This window comes from Panthera leo, chromosome F2 (assembly GCF_018350215.1).
Source record: "Panthera leo isolate Ple1 chromosome F2, P.leo_Ple1_pat1.1, whole genome shotgun sequence".
NCBI lineage: Eukaryota > Metazoa > Chordata > Mammalia > Carnivora > Felidae > Panthera > Panthera leo.
In genome coordinates this window covers 33,839,273-33,861,308 of record NC_056695.1, presented here as the reverse complement: position 1 = coordinate 33,861,308, position 22,036 = coordinate 33,839,273, and the positions used below count along the sequence as shown (strand labels likewise).

Genomic DNA, 22,036 nt, shown 5'->3' with positions numbered 1-22,036 from the left:
GCATATATATAGCATTCATATATAAGATTATATATTGTATAATAATTATAATTAATAATATAATAATTACATTATATAATTAATATATTAAGATTACACAATCTCTACATAATATATAGAGGGATTATATAATCTTATTTTTATACATTTTATTCTTGTAGTTGCACAGTGAGTTGGACTGCATTCTAGATATCTGGTTTTGCTCCCAGTGTTTCTATTTCGGATGGATCAGCCAGAGGGGAGGCTTTTCCAGCTGTAGGAGAGTTAGTGGCGTACCAGAAACAGACTAGTGTGTTTAATTAATGCATAGAGTACAGTACTATTATATACTTTAAATATTATAAGCTCTTAGAGTTTAAAGTACATACACAAAGTATATATATTTAATGTTCATGTCATCTGGATATGAGCTCAGTCTTGGAGACAAAGTCCTTTACAAAGATTATATGTTTCATAGATTCATATAATTTTTTATGTTCACATCGTCACTTTACAGGTGAGAAAACTGAGTCCCAGAGAATTAAGGCTCCTGCCTTTTCGTCCGTCCACTTTGCTTTTACCACGTCAAACTCCACGCACAGATAGGTGGTCAGTGACGATGAAGGCGACCTAATGGCAGCGGGACCTTCTGAAAGTAATTTTCCCAACAAAGACCCACAGTGGGGTTTCTTCCCAGGTCGGCTCTGGGGGCGGGTCGCTCTGTCCCGCCTCTGCTCTGCTGGTCTGCGGATAAACGCGCGGTGGCGCCTTGTGCTCCAGGCCCCTCTCGGGAGTGCGGTGGGCATGGGTTGCGGCGTCAGCACGAAGGTGGTCCCGGGGCCGCCCCTGCTGCCCCGGGTCAAGCAGGAGGGTGAAGGCTGCGCTAACTCCAGAGGCGTAGGACCCGGGCCCGAGGCGGCGGCCGAGGCGGCTCGCAGGATGCAGGTGGCCCGATTCCGCGCCAGGTTCGATCCGCGTGTCCTTGCCAGGTAAAGCGGCAGGTTAAGCACTGGCAAAGGGGCTGGCCTGGGGCTGGGTGGAGGAAGGTAGACTAAAGACGGATCAAGATGGCTTTAGACCAGCTGCTTTCATGCTGCTAGGCCCCTGATGTCACTAAATTCTTTCTCTGCCCCTTTGAGATGTAAGTCTTCCACAACCCAGGAATGTCTTTCTCAAGGAATGTCATTCCCTTTGAAATGTAATCATGGGGCCACTTTCTCCCAGTCTTTGTGGGAAGGGGGGAGCCTAACTTGCGAGAGCCCCAATTAGCACGGATGGCCTACTCATGTTGACCACCTTCCCCACCAAGCTAATGTGCCCTACTATCTCTCTACTAGCTCTCTCAGTGCTGAAACTCTCTTGGCTTTTGTTTAAACAGAGTTAAAGTCAGTCTCTCTCCTACTGCAATAGTTTTGACTTCATTTGAAATAGTCTGGAATAAAGTCTTCTTCATTGGTTTCAGTAAGAGTCAGGGACAGATTTTCTTTGACACCTCTGAGCAGAGAGGGCAGAGGATGTGGAAGATTCCAGACTGAAAGTGGAGGAGGAACAGCAGTGAGGAAAGGGAGGGGTCCCAGGCCTCTGAGCCGGGGAAAGCGGAAGGCCTCTCAACCCCTATAGGGCTGATGGATTCTCATCTGTGCCTTGCCACAGATATGCTGAGGCAGGGTCCAGACAGGCCTGGTTTGCGAAGGATCTTTACCACATTCTGAAAAAGGATCTTTACCACATTCTACCCTATAATTCACAGGATAGAAACAAGTCTTTGAATCAGCCAGACTCGAGATCCACTCCTGTCTCTTCTTGCATGTCTAATTGAGAATGTTCCTTAGCCTTTCTCCTCCCTCAGTTTTTGCCTCTGTAAAGTGGGAATAATAATAGTATCTACTCCATAGGAGTGTTGTGAGGATAATTAAAATAATATATGGAAATTATGCTGCACAGTGCAGGGCACAAATTTTTATTTAGGTATTGGTGCAGTACTTACTCTTGTCTTCATATGGCACACATAGGACCTAGCTGACTCTGCAAGAAATGAGCAAGGATCGCGGGTTGGTTGGCCTGAAAAAAGTTCCTCAGTGAGTACCATGTTGGACATGTAGAGAAAGAAAATCGTGAAATCCTCTTCCACTCTGCAGGGCTTGGCGGGACACAGTGGTGGCTGGCTCCATTGGCTTCTCAGGGACACTTCTGGCACTAGAATTTTGTGCTTACTTCATCACAGAGCTGTGAACAGAGTCTATGCTGAGCCATTTCCTGGCCTACTTGGCAACTTCAAATACAAAGGTACCTTGTGGATGAGTCCAGTAGCTGCGAAGCTTAGAGACAAAGTTGGCTGATCCAACTGAACTTGAATCAGAATGGACATGGGATCTTATCATGACAAATTGGTTAGATGGTATCTCTGGTCATCTGTAGCCAGAGAATTGTGGCTTTTCTGCTCTCATAACCTCCATCGGCAGGGTAGTCCCTAGTCCTGTAGGTGTGAAGGGGTCATAGAGGTGGAGGGTCACGACACTCTAAGGGCTGTAGCTGTAAGGGCTCTAGCGACTAACTCAAGGCTCTTCTTTACCTGATGGAGAGTTGAGCCCCAGAAGATTAACTGACTTGTAGAAGTTAGAGGCAGAACGGACTCTAGAATACAGTTGTCTTTCTTCTCCTTTGTCATTCCACTTAGAACTCTTGCAGAATATAGCTGATAGAATTTAAATCTGAGGATATTCGCTTTCTTCTTGGGAGTTCATTACAATTATTTCTATCAAATAGGTTGTGATATTACTATTGTTTCCATGTGTCATTTTTTAAATACATGTTCAAAAGATCCCCAGTTTGTAGCAGCTGAAGTTACAGGAATAATTTCAATTTCTATAATTTCTAGGCTGATGTACAATTGCACCACCTACAAAATTAACTTTGAGGCTGTTTTGTTGGGTGATGGGTAAGAGTGGAGGAGTGGAAGGGAAGGAATGGGCTCATAAATGCCTTCTCCGATGCTTGATTTGATCGTTAATGTTTTCAAAGTATATGTAATAATTTGGAAATAATAGGTATTCAGTGAACGATTCTTTCATTCAACATTTATTGCTGTTCCCTCTGTGCCAGGCACTGCATAAGATCTAGCCACTCAAGTCATAAAAATCGTCACCATCCATGCCATCAAGGGCTCACAAGCAAGGCTGCAGTTACTGGAATTTGTTATGGGACATTGGTTATTCAATCTGCAATCATTTATTTCCACTACTCTACATTTTGGCTTAAAGCCTATGTTTCCCTCAGTGCCAAATTACTAGCAGTTTTTCAAATATTTGGGATGAAGGCCCCTTAACAGTATTGAATAAAGCTCCTTTTATTTAAGCAAAAGAGTGTAGTTCCTCAGAGATGGTAATTGGTCTGATAGCTGATGATTAATTCCGTGAGCAAATGAATTCGCCTGCAGTTTTGAGGGCATAGTGATAAATTAGTATCTGCAAAGTGCTTTCATCCACATTAGAGGTAAATGTAAAACTTGGTTGGTTTGCAAAGCAATAGAATTTGAAATGCCTGTGATTATCTTCAAAATCAACCTGAAAGTGCATGTGAATATAAAAGCAAAGTTGGAAAGAGAAGAGGTGACAGAATCCGTTTAAGATGAGTAAATTGCTATCTGTTTTGATAAAGTAATTGGCCAGAAAATTAAATGCACTGCATAGAACAAAGCTGTTTTCAGTAAGCTGGTACAGCCAAATGCCATTTTTATTCAGTAAGCACAGGAATATAAGGAACAGATAGGTGGGGGGAAAATTACTGGAAGAATAAACTCAGCAAAAAGAAATAAGGCTATTTAAAGCACAGATTGAGATTTGCATTTGAATCTCTGGTATTGAGTATGCAACTTAAAGAATTACCTTTTCCCTGCATACTCCCAGGGCACGTTTCCATTTGCTGGCATCCTTTCCTGGGAGAAGTTCTAATAAAGTGGAAGAGCACCAAATTACATTCAAGTAAGGCGACCTGGGTTCTCATCCTCACTCTAGAACTTAACCAGTTGGCTAGCCTGATCTTCAATTTTCTCATTTGTAAAATGAGGGGTTGGATTAAATCATTCTTTAATATTCTTTCCAGATGTAAAATCATAATTCTAAGTTTAGCACTTTCTCAACATTTCTTTCTTTTAAAAAAAAATTTTTTTTTAATGTTTTATTTTTGAGAGACCGAGCACAGGCAGGGGAGGAGTAGAGAGAGAGGGAAACACAGAATCCGAAGCAGGCTCCAGGCTCTGCGCTGTCAGCACAGAGCCCGATGCAGGGCTCAAACTCACAGACCATGAGATCATGACCTGAGCTGAAGTCAGACACTTAACCAACTGAGCCACTCAGGTACCCCATCAACATTTCTTAAATTGAGAGTTAAATTTGATAGAACTCTTAGATGGACATAGACATTTACACAAATAATTCAAGTTCAAGGTCACCAGCCTTTGAAATCCTAGCTGACTTCCTGGCCTTTCTGAGAGATACTTTACACATTAACATATATCCCATGTTAAAATTCTGTTTCCAGTGCAGAAATTGCAAGAGCTGAGGGTCAGGTGGGAGGAAACTGGTTCTAACGCCACCCCCACCAGACATATTTACCTAATCAGTGGTTATCTATTAAAGCGCTACTGTGGATGAAATAGGGCATGTGCCTCGCTCGGACTGAGAGCTCACGGTCAAGTAACCTGAAGAAGACCCTGTCTTGTGATATGATTTACTCCCTCTTATGAGAAGTTATAAACAGGACTAAGCTTCTTTTTTTTATTTCCTCCACTTGGTTTGGTGGTTGTTGTTGCAGAATAATAAAAACAAGTGTTGTGGGGAAGAAAGAAAATGGTAGAAGGCGATCCTAAAGTTCTTCAATGAAATTTTGGTGAAATACATTTGAAGGGGTTAGATTTAATTCCCATCCATTTCAACTACAATCTGTGTGGCCTTGGGAAATTACTTAACTTTTTTTATTCTTAATTTTCTTACCTATAAAAGGGGGATAGTATCATATTAGTCAATAAGAGTATTGTGAGAAGATTTTTTTAAAATAAATTTTCTTGCACACAATAAATGTAAAATAAATGGTAACTGTTGTTATAAAGACTGTTGTTTTAATAGTTCTCTTTCCACCAACTAATTATTTTCATATCACTTACCTACATTCCAAAGAAGAATCTGGAGAGGACTTCAAACGTAATAAATACGATTAAGCTGTAATGAGCAAGGGAATTGGATGAGGGGATATAAAGATAGATAAAAAGATGATACAAAGCACCAACTTAAATAATTTTAAGAATCATCAATTCAGAGGATAACAGATTTGGCTTTTCTTCCCAATAGATATGACATCAAGGCTCTTATTGGGACAGGCAATTTCAGCAAGGTTCTCAGGGTGGAGCAGAAGACCACCAAGAAACCTTTTGCAATAAAAGTGATGGAAACCAGAGTGAGAGAAGGCCGAGAAGCATGTGAATCAGAGCTCACCATCCTGAGGCGGGTTAGCCACCGTTATATTGTTCAGCTCGTGGAGATCTTTGAGGCTCAGGATCGAGTTTACATGGTGATGGAGTTGGCTACGGGAGGAGAGCTCTTTGACCGACTCATTACTCAGGGATCCTTCACAGAGCAGGACGCTGTCAGAATTCTCCAGATGGTTGCAGATGGCATCCGGTATCTGCATGCATTGCGAATAACCCACAGGGATCTAAAGCCTGAAAATCTCTTATATTATCACCCAGGTGCCGAGTCGAAAATTTTAATCACAGATTTTGGTTTGGCACACTCTGGGAACAAAAGTGGAGACTGGACAATGAGGACACTCTGTGGGACCCCAGAGTACATAGCCCCCGAGATTTTGCTAAGGAAACCTTATACTAGTGCCGTGGACATGTGGGCTCTTGGTGTAATCACCTATGTTTTACTTAGTGGAGTCCTGCCTTTCGATGATGAAAACCATACAAGACTTTACAGGAAGATTCTGAAAGGCAAATATAATTATACGGGAGAGGTAAGAAATAATTTTAATTCTTATTAATTTAGCTTAGTGCAATTTCTCAACCTCAGCACTATTAACATTTAGAGCTGGATGATTCTTTACAGGGGGGTAGCGTAGGGGATGGGAGTGGGGCTTTCTTATGCATTGCAGAATATTTAGAAGCATCCTTGGACTTCACTCCACCCTCTATACACTACTGGTAGATACTAATATCTAGTAAATACACTAGATTCAACACCTTCCCCAAATTGTGACAACAAAAATTGTCTCCAGGCATTGTTAAATGTCCCCTTTGGGGCAAAACCACCTCTGGATGAGAGCCATTGATCTGAAGGTGGCAAGGGCCTCGATTACTGAGTTGTCTGTGGTCAGTACATGACATTAATAATTAAGTAGACAAGTTAGTTTGTGTGTAGTTTTTCTTCCATCAGCTGAGTAGACTAATGTGTACCAGAAGCTCAGCATGATGCTTGGGTGTTTGGTGAGAGATTCTCTGCCTTGAATCTAGATAATCCAAGCCTTTTTTGTGATATAATGTTTCCTCAGTGAAACGTTTAGCCTTACAGCTTATGTAAAATATTTATCCATTGTTTAAACTTGGAGCTCCCAGTGTTCGCGAAAGTGTTCACTTCTTATTGTTTTGAGTAGAGAAGGAAAGTTGTCAATGTTTGTGTGTAGGATGCCTGACAAAAAGGGAAATTCATTTCATGTTCAGCAAGTGACCAAATACATTATCTTTTTAAGTATGAAAGGGTTCTTTGTCTCATAAAGAAAAATATTGGTAGTTTGATTATATCTACTTAAGGTATAATATCTGTATGTATAACATCTTGCACAAAATCAAAAGCTAAAGAAGAAATTTAAATATAATATTTTCTGTACTTTGACAGAGCTTTAATATCTTACTGTAGATGTATGCATTGGAAAAAACTCATCGAAATTGGTACTTGAGAACTAAGACTTACATAGAAAGGTAGGAAAGGATGGGGGGAATTCACACACAGTTCAGTACCATTGATTATTAAAAGTTTGAAAAATGTTCACCCTCACTAATATCCCATAAATGCAAATGAAAACAAAGTCTTTAAAAAAATTTTTTTAAATCAATAAAGATTAAAAAAAACCTTCAACTTGATTCATTGCTAAGAGTATTAAGAGATCAACCATCTCATTCGCTGCTGGTGGAGGGAAAATTTTACAGATTTCTTGGAAAGTAGATTGAAAATATGCATCTGGAACTTTTAAAAGTTTATATATTTTGATCTAGTAATTCCACTTCTAACAATCTAAGGAAATAATCCCGGATGCAGCAAAGGTTTCAGTATAAAGATGGTCATCAGAGCTATAGTTACAAAAGTGGATAATTGGAAAAAAAAACCCTAAAAGAATGTTTGCATATTATGAGACATCCATATGATAGAGTATGATAGTTTCTAAATTATGTATGCTTAAAAATTGTACAGATATTGGAAAAATGTGCACAGTATACTACCAAGTGAAAATAAAAATGCAAAATACAAACTATGTATAGAGTATAATCACAATCATGTGGGAAAATGTATGCATAGGAAAAAGGCTTAAAAGAAATACAGTAAAATGTTAACAGAGCTCATTTCCTGGTTTGGGGATTATGGATCATTTTGGTTTTTTTCTTTATAATTTGAATATCTTTGTGTTTCTGTTGTTCTTTTGTTTATAAAGAATATGTCTTTCTGTTTTGGCTATGGCTCCGTGACTCTTCTGTTCTATGTGCTGTTGGGTGGAGTTGCCGTCATCGTGGCCTGACTGCGACGTTATATCTAGGATGGTTCTTCTAATGTCTGACATCTTGATGGGGATGGCTGGAAATCTGGGGTCATCTAGGTCACCGGAACCCTTATTCCCCCCTCCACTCTCTATGCTTCGTAGAGCCTTCTCTTCTTGGGGTCATTCTCCATGGAGTCTCTCCAGCAGAATAGTCAGACTTTTTACAGGTTAGTTTAGGCTTTCCAAAAAGGAGTATTCAAGAGGGAGACAGTGGAAATTGCCAGTCCTCTTGAAGGCTGAGCTTGGAAATGGCACCGCATTACTTCTGCCTCATTCTATTGTGAGTTCTGTGGGCCTTAGGCTAACCCAGATTCAATGTGGAGGGAGACTGCACACAGTATGACTATTGGGAGTGTGGTTTATTAGGCCATGTTCGGACTAGATATCACTGTTGCTTTTTTAATGTGTGAGAATAATAAGCAAATATTCTTTAAGAACTCCTTTTATCAGGTTTAATTCAGAGGGTTTCTAGGGTTGGGTTCCCCTAAAGGCCAAGAAACCCGAGAAGAAGATTCAGGTTCAAGTGACTTGTTAAGGGTAGACTCCCAGGAGATAGGTAAGGGAGTCTGGAAATCAGGACAAGGAAGGTGAAGAGGCCAAGGCCATAAAGGTCAGCCTCATTTTGCAGGGAAGAATTCTTCAGCATTCTTTCAACCTGAGGTAGGAGAGTTGGGCTTTCACATCTACCCCTCTCTGCTAGTCAATGGGGGTGATGGTGGTGGGGAGCTGGTGGTAAATTTTTATATTCTCTGGGGATCAAAGGCAAGTAGCTCCAAGTGCCCCAGGGTGGTCACTGAAAAAAGCAAGATATCGGGTTTTAGAAGCAAAGCACTCCAGGGGTACTTGGGTGGCTCAGTCGGTTAAGCATCCAACTTCGGCTCAGGTCATGATCTCACCGTTTGTGAGTTCAGGCCCCTCGTTGGGCTCTGTGCTGACAGCTCAGAGCCTGGAGCCTGCTTCAGATTCTGTGACTCCCTCTCTCTCTGCCCTTCCCCCACTCACACTCTTTCTTTTTCTCAAAAATAAGTAAACATTAAAAACAAAAGAAGCAAAGCACTCCAAAGGAAGGGGGTGTGGGTACATACAGAAAAGAGGGGCTCAAGCTCTGTTTGGAGCACTGACATTATCTCCATGGTGCACGCTCTATCTTGAGGAAATACCTGTTGGTTTCCCCAGATAACATATAACAGAGAGTAAGATTGTGGCTGCTTGCAAAATGTTACTGGATTTATATTCCCTTGGTTTTCTTTTCCGTGTTTGTGAGGCACCCATGTCCATCATATTAACATTTTCTTACAATATTACCAAGTGTCTTAGTCATCTCAATCTGCTATAACAAAATACCACAGACTAGATGGCTTAAACAATAGAAACTTATTTCTCACAGCTCTAGGAGCTGAGAAGTTCAAGACCAAGTTTCCAACAAGGTAGGTTTCATTATGAAGCCTCTTCTCTTGGCTTGTAAGCAGCTGCCATCTCATGGTGTACTCACATGACCTCTTTGTGTGTGTGGAGAGAGAGAGATGGGGATAGGGAGAGGGAGGGGGGGCAACTCTGCGGTGTCTCTTCTTAAAAGGTCACTAATCCTATCAGATCAGGGCCCCACCCTTATGACCTCATTTAATTACTTCCTTGGAGACCTCGTCTCTAAATACAGTGATACAAGAGGCTAGGGCTTCAACACATGAATTTTGGAGAAACACAAACATTCAGTCCATGACATCTAGGAAACACATGTTGATAGACATAGAAAGGCATATCCTCACATTTTCTCTGTCATCATATCATTGTATACCTACCACTTACAACAAACCTAGTAATTTCTAAATGCACCAATTTTATTTAAATACCAGAGTGACCATTGATTCTGGAAGAATAGGTATGGTAGACAGAATTATAGCCCTCCAAAGGTGTCCCTATTCTAATATCCAGAATCTGTAGGTGTATAATCTTACACAGCAAAAGAGAATTTGCAGATGTGACTAAATTAAAAATCTTGAGATGGGGATATTATCCTGGATTATCTCGGTGAACCCAATGTGATCACCAGGGTCCTTACAGTAGGAAGGCAGGATGGTCAAAGATGGAAGAGATTTGATGAAAGGAACATAGATTGGAGTGATGTGCTTTGGAAATTGAGGAAGGGGTCATGAACCAAGGAATATGGACAGTCTCTGGAAACCGAAAAAGGCAAGGAAAGAATTCTCTCCTGAAACCTCTAGAAGGAACGCAGCTTTGCTGACCATTTTAGCTTGTAAAACCCATGTTAACCTGCAGAACTGTAAGATAATAAATGTGTGTTGTTTTTTAAAGTCCCTTTGTCTATAACTAAAATTCCATTTATGACACATAGTGTGAATCATTTCTTTTCTCTAGAAGTCCGGTGGAGAAGTGCAATAAATAGGACAAAACTTCCAAAGATTTAAGTGCTGTATCTCTTATAATGAAGAGGAGTGATGTGTTTAATATATATATAGCAAGGTTGCCTACATGGCTCAGTTAGTTAAGTGTCCAACTCTTGATTTTGGCTCAGGTCATGATGTCACGGTTCTTGGGTTCAAGCCTTGCATCAGTCTCTGCACTGATAGTGCTTAGGATTCTCTCTCTCCCTCTGTCTTCCCCCTCTCAAAATAAATAAAATAAAATTTAAAAAATATGTATATATATATATATATATATATATATATATATATAGCAAATATTTTGCTAGATATTTGGCAGATGTATACTCTGACTCCACCCATGTATAAGCAAAAAACTAGCTCTGATATTAATGTTTAATTCTTCTTGATTTTGGTGTGAAATATATTCCTTTTCATGAAACTTTGATGACCATTCCACCTGTGTTATTCTTTCCCTTCTCTGAATAGTGTTTAGGATTATGAGAAATGTCTTTTGTTTTGACATTTAATCTATATGTCATCTTTCCAAGACATTGTTGGCTCTTTGAAGGCTGGGATTCTACCATATTTTCCACTTTATATCCAATAAAATATCATGAAGAGTTAAGTATAGAGAAACATTTAACAAAAAATAATCGTTTTTAAAAATTATAAAGAGATTCTGATTTATAACAACATGAGTAAATGCATCTCAACTGTAACTGCATTGAACATAAAATACAAATTTTAATTTATAGCAAGGTGGATTTTAGATAACTAATACCTTCAGTTGCTGAATTCATTAGATTCATTTTGGAACATTAGTGTGGTTTGGAAGGGTACATTTACTCTACTCACTGGGCTTTGCAGGGTAGGGGTAGTTCTCCTTTCCAGTCACTTCCTGCAATGCTCAAGGAGCAACCAGGTTGGAAAAACACAGCACAGGTCAAAAAGAAAAAAAACAAAAAACAAAAAAAACTTCTTATCTATTGTGTGAGGGAGGCCTTCACTTACCTACTTTATTACCAGTACCATCATGATGGCTTTCAGCTTGGTGGCAGGGCTCATGCTGGAGATAGTAAGTAAAAGACTCACCCACCATTTCTCCCAGAGATAGTTGGAAAGCATCCTTGTGTGGTCTCCACCCTCCTTGTCAAGCCTTCCTCGGGCTAGGGAATCATCCTCAGCTCTGGGAATACCCATATGAAAATACTCCGTGACCCTGCTCTTTGAAATCAGGTGATCTTGTTTGAGAGACCAAGTATTCTTTTGTATCTCTTCAAATTTAAGTGCTCTGATACATGTAGGAGCAAAGGCTCAGAGTTCATGGAAGAAGGGAAGACAGCCTCTTACTACTTAGGATATTTGGGTCAGATTTCACAAAGGAGAGGACATGTGTGCTGTGTCTTAGAGGAAGGGTAGGAGTTTCTGAAAGGGAGACTCGTATGTTCCAAGTAGACAGAACAACATATACAAAAGGACATAAAAAGGAGTATGTTGTATAGTAAAAAATAAGAATCTTAGAGCATTTGTGTGCAGGTGAATGTATATTTATGTGGGTATTTTGTAAGGCAGTGTAGTGTAGTGGTTAAGGACACACTCCAGAACAATCCTGCCTGGTTCTACTCCCAGCTCTGCCATTTACTAAGCATGTAACCTAGGGCATATTTCTTCATTTCTCTGTATCTCAGTTTCCTAATTTGTAAAACAGTAATAATGATAGTGTTTACCTAACAAGGTGGTTGTGAAGATCAGATGAGCTAAAAGATGTCAAGTGGTTGGAATAGTTTAACATATTAGTACATAGTGCTATATTTGTGTTAGCTATTTCTGTTACTATTACTATTAATATGGAAAACAGAGGGACTACAAGTTTGAATTTTGCTTAAATAAGCTACTAGTTACATATATATCTTACAGTGCACACTGTACTTACCAAGTACACCATTTCATTTTTTAAATGGAAGAGTGAGAGAACTGTGGTGTTAACATTTTAATGCTAATGGTAAATTACACATTCTTGCCAATGAGTTGGGAATCATATATTATTGTGTAATTATATTATAACTATATTACAGCAGTCTTTTTTGGTGTGAAATAAGTTGATAATAAAATGAGTCTTACAACCATGTTAGTTAGCCATCTGACAAAGATAAACATTGGTATTAAAAACATGTTAAAAAAAATCCCACATGGATAGTGATAAAAAATGGTCCCTGTATACTTAGATTCACCTATGATTGCCATACTGGTAGGGAAAAAGTTTACTGATGCACTCCCTGAGAGGTAACATATCTGATGGATTTTGGTCACCAGCCATGACCCCAATTTTCTTTCTATATCCTCATCTCCATTTATTTCTCTTATTTTTTCTTTGCTATATTTCTTTTCCATGCAGGTTATTAAGTAGGAAAAAGTGAAAGGAGAGCAAAAGATTTGGCTCTTTAATTCCTTTTCATTCTCTTTCCCTCATGACTAGAATTTCAATGATGAAATGAACCACAGTTCAGTTAGGTCATAATTCCTGTAATTTGGTTCCCATTCCTGTGGTTTAGTTCTTAAAAACTTATGTTCACAAAAATGTGTTCAACTTTTTAGATGACATTTTTACTTTAAAAGTAGTTTTATGGAAAATACTTTCAATAGTTGTAAAACCTATCGTAATGTACTTCATTTTCTACTTATCACTTTCTTCATCTCTTCTTTGACTTAAATTGGACAGGTATATATATTCTTCCCTTAAACTCAATCACAGTGAGGGATACCTAGGTGGCTCAGTTGGTTGGGCGTCTGACTTTGGCTCAGGTCATGATCTCAGGGCTTGTGGATTCAAGCCCCATGTCAGGCTCTGTGCTAACAGCTGAGCATGGAGACTGCTTCAGATTTTGTGTCTCCCTCTCTGCCCCTCCCCCCACTTGTTATCTCCCTCTCCTTCTCTCTCTCTCTCTCAAAAATAAATAAACATTAAAAAAAGAAACTCAATCACAGTGAGTGTTTCTTGGAATCAAAACCATGTGCATTACCTTTTTGACTGTGTAGTTGTTACCTTTGGTATAAGGGATAGTGATTAGAATGGAAAGTAGTTATCTGTTTCTTTGATTATGTTGCACTTCTTGACCTTGATATCATCAGCGGAATTCATTGAGTTGAGGAGAAAATAACTATTTACATAAAGCTTCTGAAACTTAGAAATACTTGGTTTTAATGTTATAGTTATATTGTTTATGTTCTGGTTTATGAGGTTTACAATAGGAACTAGTTCTAAATATATATTATATGTGGAAGAATAAGTCAACCATTGACTCAGAGTTCAAAGGCCAATTCAATTTTTCGTCACTCTTATGTCCTTGAGTGCTTTGAAATGTGATAAGTGCTCAAACAAATTAGGCTTTATTCAATCCTCTTTAAATTTCAGTGTTTTCCTTATAAGAAGAACCAGAAGCATGACTTGTCTCATGTCAAGAACCCCTTAACTCACAAAAATATTCTCTTTATGAGCCTGGTGTAAGATTGATTGGCTCTTTCTCCACTTTTATTTTTTATTAGATGCTTCCTGTAATAAACTTGGGTATATCTTTTGACTTTTTCCAGGGTTTACAAATTCCCTAATAGCTAAAGCATTCTGACATAATTAGCTTTGTCTCTGAGCAGTTTTAGTTTTGGCAAAGATAGAACACAATTTAAAGTCTGCTTTGTAGATTGAGAGGAAAAATGTTTTAATTTTAAATATTTATAGCATAAGGATGATGTACAAAATCTCCTGCTTGCTGAGCTGAGGAAGAGTGATTTTACCGGTCTACAACTAATAAGGTCATGGAGAGTTCATTGCTACTTTTGGACACATTTACATAAAATTTAATTGTAGAGCGTAAATGAAATCCTACCAAGGCCATACACTAAAGTTCAAAGGAAGAGAAATACTAGTCAGAGAATTGTCATAAGTAGACGTTTCCAATAAAAACTATTAAAATTTTTTTTTTAAGTTTTTATTTTTTTTTAGTAATCTCTATACCCAGTGTAGGACTTGAACTTACAACCCTGAGATGAAAAGTTGCATGTTCTTCTGACTGAGCCAGCCAGGTGCCTCTAAAACCTGCTGCTGTTGAGTGCTCTTAGCTCAAAGATTTGAATGGCAACTTATCTATCTACTTAAAAATAGATATTTATAGTTTTCTAAAAACTCTGTAATTAAATCTGTGAATAGTTATTACCCTGTTTCAGTAAGCTCTATATTTATCAAATTTTAGCATCAGTTACAATCCTTAAAATTTAAGATGTTGAATCTAGAATTTTAGGAACTGCATATATTATGTGTGTGTTTGTGTGTGTGTGTGTATGTTTGTAGGGTCTAGCTTCTTAATGATGACTTTTACTAGTGATTCTCTATGGGCATTTCTGCAAAGGAACCACATTAGGAGTAATTATTCATCAAGAAATTGGAAAGCACAAAACTAAAGTCATTCCTTACTTCTCTATTTAAAGGTGAAAGAATCAAGACATCAATAGATTATAAGCTACCATCTCTCTAAATTCCCTTTATTCTTCCAAAGTGAGTAAGTAGTGCAATTGTTAGTATTAAATTTTGGTTTTATACCTTCTTTTTGTTAGTGTTGATTTACACAGTTCTGCCAATTTCTATTCAAGAGGACAAATAGGCAAAGAACCAGATAAGGAAAGGAAGAAAGAACAAAGGGGAAAAAAAAGACTGAATTGCTCACAAATTTTACAATTAATTTGTAACTAAATTAATTGAATGACCTTGGGATAAAACAAAGTGCTACCATTTTCTTTTTTGTAGTTTCAAGTTTTTATTTAAATTCTAGTTAGTTAACACATAGAGTAATATTGGTTTCAGGAGTAGAATGTAGTGATTCATCACCTACATATAACACCCAGTGCTCATCCCAACAAGTGCCCTCCTTAATACCCATCACCTATTTAACCCATCCTCCCACCCCCAGCAACCCTTAGTGTTTCTCTATAGTTAAGAGTCTGTTTTATGGTTTGCCTCTCTCTTCCCCCACTGTGTTCATCTGTTTCATTTCTTAAATTCCACATATGAGTAAAATCATATGGTATTTGTCTTTCTTTGACTGACTTATTTCACTTAGCATAATACACTCTAGCTCCATCCATGTCATTGCAAATGGCAAGATTTCATTATTTTTTTTGGTTAAGCTTTATTCCATTGTATAGATATACCACAACTTCTTAATCCATTCATCAGTGGATATACATTTGGGCTGTTTCCATATTTGGCTATTGTTGATAATGCTGCTATAAACATTAGGGTGCATGTATCCCTTTGGATCTGTATTTTTGTATCTTTTGGGTAAGTACCTAGTAGTGCAATTGCTGGATCAGAGGGTAGTTCTACTTTAAACATTTGGGTTTTCCATGCTCTTTTCCAGAGTGGCTGCACCAGTTTGCATTCCCACCAACAGTGAAAGAGGATGCCTCTTTGTATCCTTGCTAATATCTGTTGTTTCCTATGTTGTTCATTTTAGCCATTCTGACAGGTGTGAAGTGATATCTCATTACAGTTTTGATTTGCATTTCCCTGATGATGAGTGATGTTGAGCATCTTTTCATGTGTCTGTTAACCATCTGGATGTCTTGTTACCTTTCTTTGTATTTGGCTCATTACCTCTTAACACAGAACAGTGTTTTCAGGACACACATTCATCATGATAATAGTAAGTGGAACCGGTATGAGAAGTTTTAGATAATTTTCATCTTCCAGTTCTCTGAATATAGTCAGTGGATATGTCCACAAAAGAGCTGAGGAAGGAGTTACATTGTGGTTTAATAGTAACAAGAACAAGAACAAGAACAACAAATATATATGACATTTTATATTTTGAAAACCATTTTTCACATATTTGATCTAATTTGGTTCGAATGGCACTCTTATGAAAGAGATATGATGATCCCCATTTTTTTTATGAGAAGACTGAGATCCTTTGTTTAGAGCTATAGAGGGCCAGATAGCCTGTCTAGTCCAGACCCACTTACCTCAATCCCAGGCTTTTTCCATATTGAGATGGGTTAACAGGCTGACTGATGACAGTGTCTCCTTGAGACTGCTGAGAAGAGCCGAACAGAAGAATTTTCAAGGCAAAGAGTGGAAATGGCAAAGTGGCTGTCCAGGCTGGTGAAGGGACACAATGATTGCATTGAGAGTTCGTCCAGGATATGAATGTGGTTCAATGTGTGGTCTCCAAATCTTTATTTTTAAAAAGTCATCTCTATGTCCAGTGTGGGGCTCGAAGGTCAAGAGTTCCTTGCTCTACTGACTGAGCCAGTCAGGTGCCCCTCTAAATCATTTTTGGTCAGATCACACTATTCGTTAAAGAAATGTGAGCATGCACACTCAGTTCTTATTCATTTATATAATATAAATATATATATATATGTATTTATTTTATACTTTATACAACAGAGACAACAATAAATTTTATATTAAAAAGATAAAAATAAAATAGTTCTGACATTTTTTCTATACCTGTCATTTTCTAATGTGTAATACGTAATTCACTCCTAGGTACTCTCCAGTTGTTCTTTATGGCTCAGGAGTCCTGTAGTTTATAGCCCGTGTTTGAATAATGTACTTTGGCTGAAGAACTTTTTTTCCATGTTACCTTATTTTCTGCAACTGCATTTTAAGTGTATATTCATTTGAGGTCATCTTAATGAGCTCTCCATAAATCTCACTACCCGTATTTTACATTTTCCAGAAAGATTCAGTTGCTTGTCTTATAATGTTCCATTGGAGACATCTAATTTAACCTTGAGCCTAGATAAATGTGTCTGGATCCAGAGCCAAATAGATGTCTAGCCAAAGCAGAGGATGAGTGTCAGCCCCTGACGCACTTTGTCTAGACATGCAGTGTTTACATTTTATTTTTCCTGTGTTTGAGTATTTGGCAAATGTATTCATTTATTTCATGCATTTTATTTTGGGCATAAATATCTTTTGCATCTCATTTACCTAAGTAAACTGAAGGAAAAAAAAGAGCAATTCCTTTTTACTGGTTTCTTTTTTTTTATAATTTTTTTTAAGGTTTATTCATTTTTCAGAGACAGAGAGACAGAGTGCGAGTGGGAGAGGGGCAGAGAGGGAGATACAGAATCTGAAGCAGGCTTCAGGCTCTGAGCTGTCAGCACCGAGCCCAACGCGGGGGCCGAACTCACTGAAGGCGAGATCATGACCTGAGCTGAAGTCAGACGCTTAACCAACTGAGCCACCCAGGCTCCCCTACTGGTTGCTTTTGATTCAAATTCTAGGTTAATAGAGTGTTAAGAGATTGGAGACTGTGATATCTGATTAGATTCTGATTTTTCCTTACATGAGGACAAAGACAATAGGTTGTAAGGATTTCCTTGTCTTTCTTGGGAGATAATTTTTTAAAATCTATTTTGAGAGAGAGAGAGAGAGAGTGAGAGCGAGCTCGTGCGCATGTGCATGCACAAGCTGGGGAGGAGCAGAGAGAGAGGAAGAGCGAGAATCCTAAGCAGGCTCCCCACTGTAAGTGCAGAGCCCAGTGCGGGGCTGGATTTCACGAACCGTGAGATCATGACCTGAGCCAAGGTCAAGAGTCAGGCGATTAAGAGTCAGTGAGCCACCGAGGCGCCCCAGGAGATACAATTTTTTAAAAATACATGTCAATCAGAAATTGCTGCTAAAGATACAGCAAATGTACTGGCAATTTTCTCAATGTTTCTCCTTTGTAGATGACAAGGGATACAAAACTATAGTTTTTTCCTAGATATATGCTATGTATTGGTAGGTAATGCAGAAAACACATGTAAAGCAACAGCTCTCTTTACCCTCCCAGAAGTCACTATGAATTGCTGCTATTCTATTTAAAGTGTGTGCCAAAGCTGTAATTTTGCCAGAATAAATCCCTGAACCATCAAATAGCTGGTTGTACATACTGCACCCTGCCATATCTCTGCTACATGCTGGATCCCACTTGGAGCCAGCTGACTGGAACAGTGAGGGCCCTGTGTGTGTTGAGGAAATGCAGTGCAGCCAGAGTCTTCACTGAAGTGCCTTCTTTGTTCTCCTTCTCTCTCGAGGCTGTGGAGATGAAAGCATCCTAAGTGTGGAATAAGTTTTCAAAGGGAGAGAAAAGTTGATGATTTCTCAATCCATCCCACTTCCCACTCTGGCTCATTCTTGGAGTCATGGGGACTCTACGAGATGACCAGAATGTGGGAAATACTAACTCGATACTGGTGTACTTCATGTACAACAGCTGCTCTTCCTTGTCCAGCTTACATAAATGTGATGTGGAAACTCACATTGCTAATTGCAGCACGCTGGACAGATTTCTAGAAAGGAATTCTCATTCACTGAACAGAAAGTTTGGAACAGAATTTGTGTTTGTTTTTTCCTTTTGCCAAATAGATTTTTTTTTATTTTGCCTTTCTCAAAAGTGGATTTTCAGGTTCACTATATATTTAACAATATAGTATTTAATTTGCTTATTTGAAAAAGTCTTTTGGATTTGATATGCGTTGATTTATGTCATTAAGAAGATTATTCTCTATGTGTGTTTGTGTGTTTTTATTTTAGTTATTTAATTCTATTTTATTTCTTTTTCCTTTCTAGCCTTGGCCAAATATTTCCCACTTGGCGAAGGACTTTATAGACAAACTACTTATTTTGGAGGCTAGTCAGCGCATGTCTGCCGGGCAGGCCCTGGATCACCCCTGGGTGATCACCAGGGCTGCAGGGTGTTCCATGAAGAATCTTCAGAGGGTCATATCCAGGAACCTCATGCGGAAGGCGTCTCCCCACTCTCAGAGTCCTGAGTCTGCACAGTCTTCTAAGTCACAGTCTTATCACAAATCAAAGCAGATGTGGAGCATGAGAAACTTAAAGGTCAAAGAATCATCACTGTCTGCACTTTTGTAAGCAGATAACTTTCAAAATGACTTTAAACAACTTTAAGGCAGATCTATTAACTTCATTAAATGCATTAGGTTAATATGGACCATTTCATCATGATTAAAGCACCTAAAAATGCTCCACAGGAATGGGAGCAAATGGTTATTGTTGGGTAATGTTGACCTTCGCTTTAAACATTTTTTGGTCTGTAATTTTTTTCTTTGTCTACATTTATTCCCCAAAATATACTTCTGTAAAAGATAAGTAGTATAATAAATACTAAATGTATTTATATAATTGGAAATAGATGAAGAAGGGAAGCCCAGGTGACTCATCGGTTGACCATCTGACTCTTGATTTTGGCTCAAGTCATGATCTCACAGTTTGTAAGTTTGAGGCCTCTGTGCTGACAGCATGGAGCCTACTTGGGATTCTCTCTGTCCCTCTCGCTCTGACTCTCCCTTGCTCTCTCTCTGTCTTTCAAAATAAATAAATAACAACTTAAAAAGAAATAGATGAAGAAAATCCCTCAAGCATCGATGGATTAAATAAAATGTGAGATAATAGGAATAAGGGATATGTAGGTGAAGAAATGATGAATCAGAGACATAGCAGGCATAGTTAGAAATGGGGAATAAGTATATTTATACTGAAATTACTGATTTATATTTAAGACTATTGTATGGTGTTAATAACCATTAGGTAAAACTCAAAACAATTACAAACATCTGGTAAGTTCATATTAATCTGCAAATATTAATGGAAATTGTTAATTTGGGGGCATATAAAGAAACTTGGTTGGCAACAAAACCGAAAACAAAACAGTAAAACTTATCTCAAACTAGAATTCTTCTGCACAGCAAAGGAAACAATTAACAAAACCAAAAGGCAATCTATGCTATGGGAGAAAATATTTGTAAACCACATATCTGATAAGAAGTTAATCTTCAAAATATAAAACAAAACTCCTAAGACTCATTAGTAAAAAGCCCCCTAATAACCCAATTTAAAAAATGTACTAAGGACTTGAACAAAAATTTTTCCAAAGAAGAGATCAAACGGTCAACAGGTACAGGAAAAGATGCTCAACATCACTAAACATCAGGGAAATGCAAATCAAAACCATAATGAGATTTTGTTTTGCACCTATCAGGGTGGCTATTATCAAAAAAAACAAGACAACAAATGTTGGCGAGAAGATGGGTAAAAGGGAACACTTGTCCACTGTGAGTGGGAGTACAAAATGGTGCAGCCACTGTGGAAGACAATATGTAGCATATTCAAAAAAGCAAAAAATTAAAGATAGGAATACCACATGATCTAGAAATCCCACTTCTGAGTATTTGTCCAAAAGAATTTAAATCCTGATTTGGAAGAGATATTAGCAAGGCTATGTTTATGGCAGCACTATTCACAAAAGCCAATATGTGCAAATATGATAACTGTCTACTGACAGATGAATCAAGAATATGGGGCATCTACATGCGACAGAATACTCCTCAGCCTTAAAAAATAAGGAAATTTTTCCATATATGACAGCATGGATCAACTGGAGGGTATTATGCTAAGGTTAATAAGCCAGTCACAGAAAGACAAACACCATGTGATTCTACTTAATATGAGGTATCTAAAATAGTCAAACTCAGAATCAAAGGGTGGAATGGTGGTTGCCAGGGGCTGAGGGAAGAGGAAATGGGGAGTTACTAGTTAACAAGCATAACGTTTTCATCAAGCTAGTTGAATAAGCTCTAAAGATCTGCCATACAGCCTTGTACTCAGAGTCAATGATGATGTATTGCACACCTAAGTTTTGTTAGAAGGTAAGTTTCATGACAATAAAACATTTTTTTAAAAAGACTCTAAAGGTACATTTTCTATCCATAAGAGACTCACAGTTTAATTTGGGCATTGTTCACTGGAATATGGGAATTTTGCAGAATCGAACAGTAGTGATTTTCCTCTAGTGTTAGCATTTATCACCCACCAGAGCTCACAAAGCTGGGTGTGATCATCTTGCTTCATTCTTCTGTCAACTCTTTCTGGTTAGCACAGGTTTCTTCCAGAATCATTTTTAATTTTAAGTAGGCTTCATGTCCAGCCTACGTTGGAGTCCAACGTAGGACTTGAATTCACGACCCTGAGATCAAGACCTGAGCTGAGATAAAAAATTGGACTACTGGGGCACCTAGGTGGCTCAGTCGGTTAAGCGTCTGACTTCGGCTCAGGTCATGATCCCGCGGTTCCTGAGTTCAAGCCCCGCGTGGGGCTCTGTGCTGACAGCTCAGAACCTGGAGCCTGTTTCAGATTCTGTGTCTCCCTCTCTCTCTCTGACCCTCCCCCGTTCATGCTCTGTCTCTCTCTGTCTCAAAAATAAATAGACGTTAAAAAAAAATTTTAAAAAAATTGGACTATTAACCATCTGAGCCACCCAGATGCCCCTCTTTTAGAATCATTTAATTAAATATCTTGATGGCCCTAACGACCATGGAATATTTATAAATAGCATATTAAAAGAATCGGGCTCTAAAACTCAGTTCTCTAAGAAAGGCACATATGGTCTGATCCTTAGTACAGTAAATTTTTGTAAAGTTATACAAAGACTGAAATATTACTTTTAAGTATATCTGTAGGACACTTGTATGAATGGATATAGTAAATAATGATTCATCGTTTGACATCATTTAATTTGTTTAATGAAGTACAATAATAAAATGCTAGAGTGACATTTCCTTTAATTATAAAATCAGTGTTAGTTTTTTGTTTTATTTTTCTTTTTTAGGTTTCATAAGTGCAGCAATTGAATGTGAGATATAAATATGAATATACAATTAGTGCCAGAAGTATTTTCACTATAAATTGTAATGTTGCATCACATATGGCAAACAATGGATTAGTTCCTTTTCTATAGAAAGAACTTACAGAGTCATTAAAAACATAGGAAAATGGGCAATTATTTTGGCAGGTAGTTTACAAA

The 22,036-nt window shown here is 38.3% G+C and overlaps 1 protein-coding gene across 1 annotated transcript; it reads left to right on the top strand.

Moving 5' to 3' along the window:
• The first annotated feature begins 783 nt into the window (after positions 1 to 783).
• On the top strand, positions 784 to 19,089 carry PSKH2 (protein serine kinase H2). The gene is made up of 3 exons (XM_042924375.1): positions 784 to 968; positions 5,325 to 5,991; positions 18,784 to 19,089. Exons 1-3 carry the CDS (start codon positions 784 to 786, stop codon positions 19,087 to 19,089), a joined length of 1,158 nt encoding a protein of 385 aa, XP_042780309.1.
• The last annotated feature ends 2,947 nt before the right edge of the window (positions 19,090 to 22,036 follow it).